Raw genomic sequence first — 12,004 nt, forward strand, 5'->3', positions numbered from 1 at the left:
AGTGTATTTAGTACAGAATACTCAGTGACCTCGTTGAAATAGTTTTGTATTGCATTTATTTCATTCTCTACTGCTAAACTTGCAGAATGCCTGAAATTCTTGTCTTTCTGCTCTTGTGTAATTGTTCTGTTTGTTCCTCTTTTCAGATCTCGTGGATGGAAGTGACCTGAAGCAGTTTTTTGACAACAATTACTCTCAAATTTATTTTATATTCTATGAAAACTTCATAACACTGGAAAACAGCTTGAAGCAAAAAGGTGAGTTCTGGGGTTTTCCCAGCAGCTGTTGGCCAGTGTCCCATAACCGTGCAGGGGTTTGGATTCCATTAGAGCCCATCCTCAGTTATCTGGATTTTCCTGCAGTGCGGGGTTGGTATCATCACCCTAACGTGGTGCTGGCAGGAGAGATGAGCATGGCACGTCCCTCTCTGGACTGAGAGCACAGCTGGCACATTTCTGGGTTTCTTTCAGCATTTACCCAGCTGTGCCCTCACCCTGCAGGGCTCCTGCAGCTCCACGAGGGTGGGCACTGCAGCCTGGGCACTGCAGCCTGGGCACAGCCCGCCCCTGGCACCCTTACCTGGGCTGAGAAATAAACTGAGCAGCACCTCTGGCTTCAGCTGAGCAGCACCAGCCCCACTCTGCTGTCTCCTGTCCCCTGTTTCTGGCAAGCAATCTTGTTTTGTGTCTTGCAGGGAATAAATCGCAAAGGGAGGAGCTGGACTCCATCCTCTTTCTCTTTGAAGTAAGTTTTCCATGCCATGAGAGCTGATTTGTGTTTTAAATGTCGCTGTCACTCCGTGCTTGCTCAGGGCTTTGTGGTGAGGGGTGAGGCCGTGTGTCAGCCACCTGAGCCTGGAGATGTTTCCAGAATGCCTTGGGAATGCAGCAGGAACACCTCTGTGCTGGGGAGTGATGCTCTGAGAACGAGCCAGGGCTTTCTGTGGAATCTGGGGGCTCTACTGCAGCCTTGAGTCTGTTAGGCTTCCCCACAGCCTGCTTTGTGTTGTTTCTCTGGTGTTTTGATTGAACAGGAGTTTGCTGTTGTGTTTTGTGGAGGAGAGCAGCCCGTTCCCCCTCTCTCTCAGTGTTTATTTCACAGCAGGAGCTGGGCTCTGCTCCCCTCACAGCAGCACCCGTTCCCATCTCCCAAAGGACAGGAGCTGGCAGCTGCTGCCCATCAGCTGCAGTCTGTGAAATGCTGATTTCTTTGGGGTTTTTTTGTTCAGTGGAATATCTCTCACTTCCAGAGGTGCATCCTTCCCTCCTTGCCAGCACTGGCCGTGTCTGGGGAGGAAATGTTACCTCGTTAACTTTTGCACAACCAAATCAGGATTGGTTTAATTGCAACGAGACTGGTCTGGGATAGGTTGTTTTCCAAGGTACCCCTTTGACTGGAGTTGTTACCTAAATGTGTTTGGATGTGAGAAAATATCACTGGACCAGATGAAAGCCTGACACATAAAATGTTCTTACAATGCACACCAAAATTCTCTGTTTAAACTCTGCCTGTCTCTAGTCAGAAAGCACTGGCACCTTTAAATGTTATTATTTTAACAGTTGATTAGGTAAATAATTGGCCAGATTTCTCTCTTAAGGTTAAACACACATATCATCCTCTGCTCATTTCTTTCTCTTTATTTCTTTCTCTGTTGCTCCCACTACTAACTTTTTACCTGAGTATTGCATCATAGAAATGTCATTTTTGTTTATATTTTGGGGTTTTTTGGTAGGAAAAAACCCCTTAAACTTTCAGTGGGACTCTAGAAATTGAAGCTAAAACAAAGACTAATTGTTGTCAACTCCCCTCACTCCCCCAGCCCCTCAGAAGTGTGTGGCTGCATGGTTGTGCATTAATGAGTAGCTGCTGGTTGGAATGGGATTTATGGTGACAAGAAGAATGATGCTGTTTAGCCTAATGTGCCTGGAGTGGGAAAAATGGCCATGACAATGGTGACATGGGATCCTGGGGTTTTGTGATCTGGAATTCTCCCTTTGCTGGTTCCCCCCCTCCAGGAGACGGCGTGTTCCCTCTGAAACCCGAGGTGAATTCCTGCTCCTTGTGACATTAGCAGGGCTCTGCTCTGGGGCCGTGCCAGCACCAGCTCAGGGACCTGCCAGGGCTGTTTGGGGCAGGAGAAACACCTCCTCCTCCTCCTCCTCCTCCTCCTCCTGCTGCTGGGTGCCCAGCCCAGCAGAGAAGGTGTCACTGGTGACATTTCTGTGCCTGGGCCATGAATGGGGAACAGCCAAGGCTTGCTCACCTGGGCAGAGGGGAGAGCTGGGCATTGCCAGGGCTTGGAAAGGGGTGCCCAAGCACCACCCCATAATGCTCCCTAAAAGAGGAGGGGGAATGTGCTGTGTGAGGGAGGAAAAGCCCCAGGTTGTGTCTGAAGGGCTGCTCGGGCTCCTGGTGGAGGAGAGAGAGCTGTGCCCCAGGCTGCTCACCCTGGGGACAGGAGATCCCTGTGGGGTTTGTTTGGGGTGATTCCCTTGGTGCTGGGGATCCCTGTGGGGTTTGTTTGGGTTTGGGGTGATTCCCTTGGTGCTGGGGATCCCTGTGGGGTTTGTTTGGGGTGATTCCCTTGGTGCTGGGGATCCCTGTGGGGTTTGTTTGGGGTGATTCCCTTGGTGCTGGGGATCCCTGTGGGGTTTGTTTGGGGTGATTCCCTTGGTGCTGGGGATCCCTGTGGGGTTGGTTTGGGGTGATTCCCTTGGTGCTGGGGATGTGCAGCCCATGGGTGGCTGTCCCTGGCTGGGAGCAGCCCGGGAGCCCCAGCCCAGGGAGTCAGGAGTGCCAGGGGATGAGACATGGTGCTGTTTTCCATGGGAAACACAACTAATTGATTGTTAAGCTCCCCATATTTAATGTGATGTCAGCGGGAGCCGGGGGGATGCTGCATTTTCTGCTAATTAGCTAGCTAGGTAGTTACTCAGGATTAACAAATCCGGAGTCCCCGTGCTGAGGGTTAACAGTTTAAGCACCAATACAAATATTTATGAGGGAATTGCCTTTGCTGGCGGTTCGGTGGCACTGTGCTGCTGTTGTGGAGTGACACCTAGTGTGTGTGCTGGGCAGCAAAGGCTTTTCCCACAAATCCTCTGCAAACTGCCTGAGCAATGGATGGAGGTTCTCATTTTGCACATCAGCTGCACGGCTGGGCTGCATGGCAGCAGCTTCTGGCAGCCTGTTGCTCAGAGAAGAAGTGATACCCAGCAGGGAGGAATGTGAAGGGTTAACTGTTGCAATTAACACTGCAAAATGCTTGGCTCTAGCTCTGTGGGGCGTTTTGGCTTTCCCCAGGTAGATAAGTGTGAAGTGATATGGCAGTGGTACTGTTATTTTATCCCTGTTGCAGCTGAAAGCCCCAAATTGTGTGGCACACAATTCTTTTTCTGCTAAGCTTGTAATTTATTTTTTTTTCTCTATTTGCAGAGCAGGTGACTGCTGTTCCCTGTGTCCCTGCTCCCTTTTGAGGGGCAGCCCAAGAGCTCAGCTCTGAGTGCTGTGTGTCACAGAGCTCCAGGAGTGCACTGTGCTGTTTATGTGCTCCACTCACAGCTCTGTGCCATCAGCTGGTTGGGAGAGTTTGGGGTGGGTTTTGTTAATAATAAAGCATTTTATCTTTCTTGCAGCACCAGGCAGCAATTCCTCTGACGCTGTGGTGTTTAATCTCTAATGAAGTAAAAGCAGGTTGATGGTTTTGAAATCCATGGATCGATTTCTTCCCATTCTCTATAATTTTCCTTCGTTATTTAAGAGCAACTACATCTGTCTTGCTGATGGTGTCATAAATTTCATTCCACTGATGTAACAAGTTCACTGGATGAGATGTTTTAAACTCAGAACTTTTCAGATGTAGAAAAGCTTTCCCAATTCTACGTTTTGTGTGGAGTTTGTGGTTCCTTGAGCCCGGTGCAGCTGTGAACGCTGGGGCTCCAGCTCAGTAAAGTAACAAAGGGGCTTTTTTGTTTGTAGCAGTAAAAGTGCTTTTAGCTCTGCTTTTCTCCACACAGAAGATGACTTTTGGAACCCTTTAGAGTCGCTCTGCCATAACTCCAGTAACAATGCTGCTGTTCTTTCAGCATTCTGGGGTCCATTCTAGCTATTTGTTCCACATCTTTCACTTCAGAGGTCTGCCTGTTCCTTGGTGTGCCTGGGGCAGTGCTGAGCGCCCTGTGTGCTTTGGGCAGGCGTTTTCCCTCAGCTCATGACTGTAAATAATTGATCAGTGCAGTAAGTGGAGTGTCCCTCTGTTGAGGCTGAGCTGCTGTGGGCACGCTGCCTCCTTTGGCCTCTTGGCTCGTCTGACCCCGTGAGCAGGAGCTGGAAAATTCCTGGATTGCTGCAGGTTCTGGTGGTGGAGCAGCCTGAAACCAGCTGAGCCCAGAGGCCTGGGAGAGCTCTTCCTCTTGGCTTGGCTTGATGTGGATCCCCCTGCTCTGCCTGCTGGGGATGCAGGGTTTGCTGAGCCCTTTGGGGTGGCTGTCCTTGGTCTGACACCAGCCCTGCACATCCCAGCGCTGCTGTTCCCCTGGGGCTGGGGAACACCCCTGGGACGTGTCCTGCAGCTGGCACACGGGCACAGAGCTGCCAGGCACGGCAGGATGCAGCCTGGGGGGGACAGCAGAGGGCTTTTCACGAGAAATGGCAGTTTTGGTTGAGTCAGTCTGTCGAAATCCAAACCTCGGTGGTTTTTGTTTTGCTTCGGCGAGAGAGAGACGCAGCATCCTGTGTAAACTAAGATTGAAACTTAACATTATTCCTAGTCATGCAGGAAGTCCAAACGAAAAAGAACTATGGATAATCAGTTAAAAGAACTGACAGATACCCTGATGTGTTGATCAGTAGTAATACCTAATTTCTATTTCAAGTGTGCTATAATGGATTACCATATAGATGCAGCAAAGCACTAAGCATTAAATAGATCTATGTGTTTTCTGAGAAAGCAATATTATTTCGCACTGTGGGGTTTCTTAAGATATTTCTTATTAGTGTAGTGTGAAACTAGGAAGAGGATGTCAATAGCCAGCTCGGATTCCCAGCGGTGTGGCTGCCGGGCTGGGCTGGGGGGGAGAGGCTCTCATTTGTTGTGCAGCAGCAGCAGTGCAGGTTCTGCAGGACACCTGGGGTGGGGAGGGTGTGCAGAGTGTGGCTGGAGATGTGAAGGGAGCAGGTGGAGCTGGGCTTGTGCAGTCCCGTGTGTCTGTGACACCGTGGGTGCGGGATGGGGCAGCAATCACCAGCAGGAGGTTCTGCTGCTGGGGCTCAGCTCAGAACCCTCAGAGCTGATATTGCTGCTGCATCCCTTGGCCCTGGGTGTCCCTTCTGCAGGGCAGGGGCAGGGGTGGGCTGGGCTGTGTGCCTGCAGCCCTGTGAGCAGCCCTGCCCAGCCCTGCACGGCGCAGGAGGGGATGTGGCTGCTGCCCAGGAACCCCAAACTCTGTGGGACAGCAGAGCCCCTGGGCTGGCACATCCCTGCCTCTCCTCACAGTGCATCTACTCACTGTTTAACCTGGATTGGACATGCTGGAGAGGGGAAGTGACTGAAGTGTCTCTGCTTTTGCTGTGTGAGGAGATTTTGGGATGTGGGAGCTTTTCTCAGATGGGAACTTCTGTCCTCTTACTGCTGGCTTAAACCCTGGGATTGTTTTTATCCACTCACCTGACAAGCGTGCTGGAGTCTGTGTTTTGTGGAAAGAGCAGTGAGGGTGGTGTTTTGTGCAGTTCAGAATTTAGGCTTGGTTTCCCCTCTCGTTGAGCTGAGCATTTGTTTTCCTGGATACAACCTGCAGTTTGCTGAGACTTGGATGTGAAAATTGTTACCAAGTTCTTTTTCAAATGGGTCCTTCCTATGGAGCTTTGCACCTTCCCAGCTCACTCAGCTCACACCTCCTCACTTTCCAGAAGGGAACTTCAAATTTAGGTGAAGCTGTGTAACAGACTGGAGCAAACAAATCCCCTGTGCTTCTGTCTGGTTTTCCATGATAAACGTGCCAATGTGTGGAGCTCCCTCCCTGCAGTGACACCTGAGTCCAGCCCAGTTCTCCTTGCTGCTTTGCCGTGGGGTTTTGTTTCCTGGAGCTGTTCCTCACACTCCTCAGGCACACAGCTCGTGGTGAGCCTGGGCACAGACCCAGCTCCCACGCACAGCTCCTGCCTTGGGTGAGGCTGGAAGTGCTCCTGGCTTGGGTGAGGCTGGAGGTGCTCCTGGCTTAGGTGAGGTAAAAAGTGCTCCTGGGTTACCTTAGGTGAGGCTGGAGGTGCTCCTGGCTTAGGTGAGGTCAGAAGTGTTCCTGGCTCAGCATAGGTGAGGCTGGAAATGCTCCTGGCTTGGGTGAGGCTGGAAGTGTTCCTGGCTCGGCTTAGGTGAGGTTAAAGGTGCTCCTGGGTTACCTTAGGTGAGGTTAAAGGTGCTCCTGGGTTACCTTAGGTGAGGTTGGAGGTGCTCCTGGCTTAGTTTAGGTGAGGTTAAAAGTGCTTCTGGTTTGGGTGAGGTTAAAAGTGCTCCTGGGTTACCTTAGGTGAGGTTAGAGGTGCTCCTGGCTTAGTTTAGGTGAGGTTGGAAGTGCTCCTGGTTTGGGTGAGGCTGGAAGTGCTCCTGGCTTGGCTTAGGTGAGGTTGGAGGTGTTCCTGGCTCAGCATAGGTGAGGTTAGAGGTGCTCCTGGCTTAGTTTAGGTGAGGTTAAAAGTGCTCCTGGGTTACCTTAGGTGAGGTTAAAGGTGCTCCTGGCTTGGCTTAGGTGAGGCTGGAAGTGCTTGTGGCTTAGGTGAGGTCAGAAGTGTTCCTGACTCAGCATAGGTGAGGTTAGAGGTGCCCCTGTCTTAGTTTAGGTGAGGTCAGAAGTGCTCCTGGCTTAGTTTAGGTGAGGTTAAAGGTGCTCCTGGCTTGGTTTAGGTGAGGTTAAAGGTGCTCCTGGCTTAGTTTAGGTGAGGTTAAAGGTGCTCCTGGCTTGGTTTAGGACTCCTTTCTGCCCCATGCCAAGTTAAGTAATGATGAATGCCAGAAGCAGTCTGGAGGAGTGGTGGGCTGCCAGTGTCTGAATGTTTAGATGGATAACAATAACTCTTTGTCCATGGCTCCTGCAGTCTGCTTGGCAGAAGCCTGGTGCTTGGCTAACAGGTAAAGCCCCTGTGTGAGCCATGGCCTGGTTTTTAGCCAGTCAGATCCCTCATCCAAGCATTCCTGCTGCCCACGGACAGGGAGCTCGACCTCTGGACCCTCTGCTCCTGGGGTCCTGCTGCCACCACGTGCTGGGAGGGAGCTGGGGGAGTGACACTGGAACAAAACACGGAAAGGACGTGCCTGGTTTGCATTTTCATTCTGGTTAACCTTCCAGAAATGCTAAATGCAGTGTGGGGAGCACACGCTGTGGTGAAGCTGTGGAGGAGGACCAGCCTGTCTGTGAGCCGAGGTCCAGCTCCCTATGCCCACCAACGTGTCGTGACTTCCATCCTCTGCCGTGGAGAAGGGGATGTTCCATGTCCAGAAAGACTGTTCTGAGTGTTGGACCGAGTTTCTGAAGCCCTTTACTGTCCAAAGGCAGAGGCCTGTCCTGCCCCATGCCTGGAGCACACGCTCTGGCAGCGGGGCTGGCTCTGGCCCCCCGTGCCAGCTGCTCTCTGGGCTGTGATGCTTCGGGTTTTTCTTGTGAGCTGCTGTGTGCAGAGCACCCTGGAACGGGCCAGTGTTGCAGAAGTGAGCTGCCATCCCCTTGCACCCTGCATGTGGCATTGCTGAGAGCCTGGAGGTGTTTGTTGAGCAGAATCCGTGCCGCTCCTTTCCTCCCGTAACCGCACGGAGCTCTGGGTGCCGGTCACCCACAGCATCGTTCAGTTCCATTTGCTTTCCAAACTGAACTCTTCTAAACTGCTTTCCCAGTTAAATGGCTCTCCCTAATTTCTTGTTTCAATGGCTGGAGTGTGGTAAGGTGGAGATGTTTCTGTGTGGAGCCCTGCTCTGCCACACCTGCAGCCAGTCCTTCAGAAAGAAACTGTGTACATTCCTCCCCGTCTCATCTGTGTGCTGTGAGTCTGTTTCTCTGTATCCCCTGGTGAGCCACTTTCATTACAGAAAACCTGACTAGTTTTGTTTCCTGCAGAAAATACTGCAGCTGCTGCCCGAGAGGATTTTTTATCGATGGCATTTTCGCAGTATAGGTAAGAAGAAACGGTTTAAAACAAAAAAAAAAGAACTTTTTTAGTAGCTTTTTTAAGATCAGTTTTTCGTTTAATGAGTGATAAGTGAGTAGAGTGATGAATACATGGTATTTGTACACGTTTGGCCCCAGCTCTTTCCCAGATTCTCAGGAAAAGGAGGATTTTCCCAGGGTCCTGTTAGAACATGGCCATGGCAGACACAAGATACCCATGGGTGGCTGCCTCAGAGCAGGACTGTTCTTTCCCTACACCCTGCTGGCACTGGGGCTTCTGGAGGAAGGGAGGGAATGGCAGGAGGCTGGCAGGGAGCAGCCTTGGGATGGTGAAGTGATTTAACCCCATCATTTCCTCTGAATCAAATCCCTGCACTCGTCACTGCTGCTCAAATTCCTCTCCCACCAGTGTGGCACCCAAGGGTTTTTATGCTTCTGGTTGGAATTTTATGGGGGACTCCATTCCTCCCAAGGTGGAGTTGTTTGTTGGGGCTGTTGTGCAGCACTGTCACACCAGCTGCCATTCTTGTCATCAGAGCAAGGAATTGCTGCTGCACAGCAACAATGGGCGGAAGTTAAAGGTCAAGGGAAGGGCTCTTGTCACATTTCCACTCAGCACTGACAAAAACAAGAGGAGACATCTGCCTGGCCACTTCAGCTGAGCTAGTCCAGACCAAATTGGCTCCAGTTGGTTGCTCCGTAGCTGATATTATTATTATTATTATTATTATTATTATTATTATTATTATTATTATTATTATTATTAATGTTTCTAGTGCGTGGTCACAGTGGTGTAATGTTTTATCCGTGTCCAAAAAATGATGTACAGAATTTGGCAGAGCATTTATTTAACACCTCTGCCGTGTGGTTTCCTTCTGCTTAACGTTCCTGTGCCTTCATGTGCATTTCCTAATAATTTTATTATTCATCTCATTTCTGTTTCATCTTGTGAAATGGTGAGATCTGGAGGGAAGGAGCCCATTCAAGGAATGTGTATCATTCACAGATGCTCCTATTAATGGCAATAATTTGAGGCTTGGTCCTCAGAGGGCCTCACTGGGGAGATCCATCCATCCCAGTTAGTCCTGGCTGCTGGTGGCTGTGGCTGCCTTCAGATGGGGGTTCCCCCCACGCTTGCCTCAGAGCCCAGCACAGTGGCCCCAGATAAATGAAAGCAGGCTTCCATGGGGCATTTCTGAGAACACCGTGCTGGGAAGTGGCTGATGGTGTCTGCTTCATTTTCCTCACCCAGGGTCGATTCTGAAGAAGCTTTTGCACACTGGAAATTCTCTCAAGGTATGGCATCACTGTTTTTGTGTTCCTTTTCACTTGAATTCCTGTGGAGTATGCTGCTCTGCAGCTTTCCAATAGCAGTGTTTCCCAGATTGCTTTGGAATTTTTCTTTATTCACCTTTTAATCCTAAATTTTATTATTGTGACCCTTGGTTACTTTCATACGTGTTCTCAGTCATTTTCCTGCTGCTCTAATGACCTTTGTGCAGCTTCCTGGAGAATTGCCAGATACCTGATTTTCTGAGCTTCCCATGGCATTGGGATTATCCAAACCCTGGGAATCCTCTGGGTAGGGAGGCAGGGCTGGGATTATCCAAACTCTGGGAATCTCCTGGGTGGGGAGGCAGGGCTGGGATTATCCAAACCTGGGGAATCTCCTGGGTGGGGAGGCAGGGCTGGGATTATCCAAACCCTGGGCACCCCCTGTGTCCCTGGCAGGTTTTTGGGGTGCAGCCTGTCAGAGCTGTGTCCCTGCAGGGTTTTTGGGGTGCAGTGTGTCAGAGCTGTGTCCCTGCAGGGTTTTTGGGGTGCAGGCTGTCAGAGCTGTGTCCCTGCAGGGTTTTTGGGGTGCAGCCTGTCAGAGCTGTGTCCCTGCAGGGTTTTTGGGGGTGCAGCCTGTCAGAGCTGTGTCCCTGCAGGGTTTTTGGGGGTGCAGCCTGTCAGAGCTGTGTCCCTGCAGGGTTTTGGGGTGCAGGCTGTCAGAGCTGTGTCCCTGCAGGGTTTTTGGGGGTGCAGCCTGTCAGAGCTGTGTCCCTGCAGGGTTTTTGGGGTGCAGTGTGTCAGAGCTGTGTCCCTGCAGGGTTTTTGGGGTGCAGTGTGTCAGAGCTGTGTCCCTGCAGGGTTTTGGGGTGCAGCCTGTCAGAGCTGTGTCCCTGCAGGGTTTTTGGGGTGCAGGCTGTCAGAGCTGTGTCCCTGCAGGGTTTTTGGGGTGCAGTGTGTCAGAGCTGTGTCCCTGCAGGGTTTTTGGGGTGCAGTGTGTCAGAGCTGTGTCCCTGCAGGGTTTTTGGGGTGCAGGCTGTCAGAGCTGTGTCCCTGCAGGGTTTTTGGGGTGCAGTGTGTCAGAGCTGTGTCCCTGCAGGGTTTTTGGGGTGCAGTGTGTCAGAGCTGTGTCCCTGCAGGGTTTTTGGGGTGCAGTGTGTCAGAGCTGTGTCCCTGCAGGGTTTTGGGGTGCAGCCTGTCAGAGCTGTGTCCCTGCAGGGTTTTTGGGGTGCAGTGTGTCAGAGCTGTGTCCCTGCAGGGTTTTGGGGTGCAGCCTGTCAGAGCTGTGTCTCTGGCAGGGTTTTTGGGGTGCAGTGTGTCAGAGCTGTGTCCCTGCAGGGTTTTGGGGTGCAGCCTGTCAGAGCTGTGTCCCTGCAGGGTTTTTGGGGTGCAGTGTGTCAGAGCTGTGTCCCTGCAGGGTTTTGGGGTGCAGCCTGTCAGAGCTGTGTCCCTGCAGGGTTTTGGGGTGCAGCCTGTCAGAGCTGTGTCCCTGCAGGTTTTTGGGGTGCAGCCTGTCAGAGCTGTGTCCCTGCAGGTTTTTGGGGTGCAGCCTGTCAGAGCTGTGTCCCTGCAGGGTTTTTGGGGTGCAGCCTGTCAGAGCTGTGTCTCTGGCAGGTTTTTGGGGTGCAGCCTGTCAGAGCTGTGTCCCTGCAGGGTTTTTGGGGTGCAGTGTGTCAGAGCTGTGTCCCTGCAGGGTTTTTGGGGTGCAGCCTGTCAGAGCTGTGTCTCTGGCAGGGTTTTTGGGGTGCAGCCTGTCAGAGCTGTGTCTCTGGCAGGATTTTGGGGTGCAGGCTGTCAGAGCTGTGTCCCTGCAGGGTTTTTGGGGTGCAGGCTGTCAGAGCTGTGTCCCTGCAGGGTTTTTGGGGTGCAGGCTGTCAGAGCTGTGTCCCTGCAGGGTTTTTGGGGTGCAGTGTGTCAGAGCTGTGTCCCTGCAGGGTTTTTGGGGTGCAGGCTGTCAGAGCTGTGTCCCTGCAGGGTTTTTGGGGGTGCAGTGTGTCAGAGCTGTGTCCCTGCAGGGTTTTTGGGGTGCAGCCTGTCAGAGCTGTGTCCCTGCAGGGTTTTTGGGGGTGCAGTGTGTCAGAGCTGTGTCCCTGCAGGGTTTTTGGGGGTGCAGCCTGTCAGAGCTGTGTCCCTGCAGGGTTTTTGGGGTGCAGGCTGTCAGAGCTGTGTCCCTGCAGGGTTTTGGGGTTCAGGCTGTCAGAGCTGTGTCTCTGGCAGGGTTTTTGGGGTGCAGTCTGTCAGAGCTGTGTCCCTGCAGGGTTTTTGGGGTGCAGGCTGTCAGAGCTGTGTCCCTGCAGGGTTTTGGGGTGCAGTGTGTCAGAGCTGTGTCCCTGCAGGGTTTTGGGTTGCAGTGTGTCAGAGCTGTGTCCCTGCAGGGTTTTGGGGTGCAGTGTGTCAGAGCTGTGTCCCTGCAGGGTTTTTGGGGTGCAGGCTGTCAGAGCTGTGTCTCTGGCAGGATTTTGGGGTGCAGCCTGTCAGAGCTGTGTCTCTGGCAGGGTTTTTGGGGTGCAGCCTGTCAGAGCTGTGTCCCTGCAGGGTTTTTGGGGTGCAGTGTGTCAGAGCTGTGTCCCTGCAGGGTT

General features: G+C 52.1%; 1 protein-coding gene across 6 annotated transcripts in view; it reads left to right on the forward strand.

Annotated features, from left to right (window-relative positions):
• Positions 1-12,004, forward strand: part of RALGAPA2 (Ral GTPase activating protein catalytic subunit alpha 2) — a 103,267-nt gene that overhangs the window by 5,334 nt on the left and 85,929 nt on the right. For all 6 annotated transcript variants that reach the window (XR_009277183.1, XM_058834902.1, XM_058834901.1 and 3 more), the window contains exons 2-5: positions 147-257; positions 695-744; positions 8,103-8,160; positions 9,406-9,449. Coding sequence is in view for 5 of the 6 variants with exons in the window: in XM_058834902.1 (XP_058690885.1) it covers positions 147-257; positions 695-744; positions 8,103-8,160; positions 9,406-9,449 (263 nt within the window). In the remaining variant the exon portion in view is untranslated. The remainder of the gene's footprint in view (positions 1-146; positions 258-694; positions 745-8,102; positions 8,161-9,405; positions 9,450-12,004) is intronic.

The sequence above is a fragment of the Poecile atricapillus genome, chromosome 3 (assembly GCF_030490865.1).
Source record: "Poecile atricapillus isolate bPoeAtr1 chromosome 3, bPoeAtr1.hap1, whole genome shotgun sequence".
In the NCBI taxonomy this organism is placed as follows: domain Eukaryota; kingdom Metazoa; phylum Chordata; class Aves; order Passeriformes; family Paridae; genus Poecile; species Poecile atricapillus.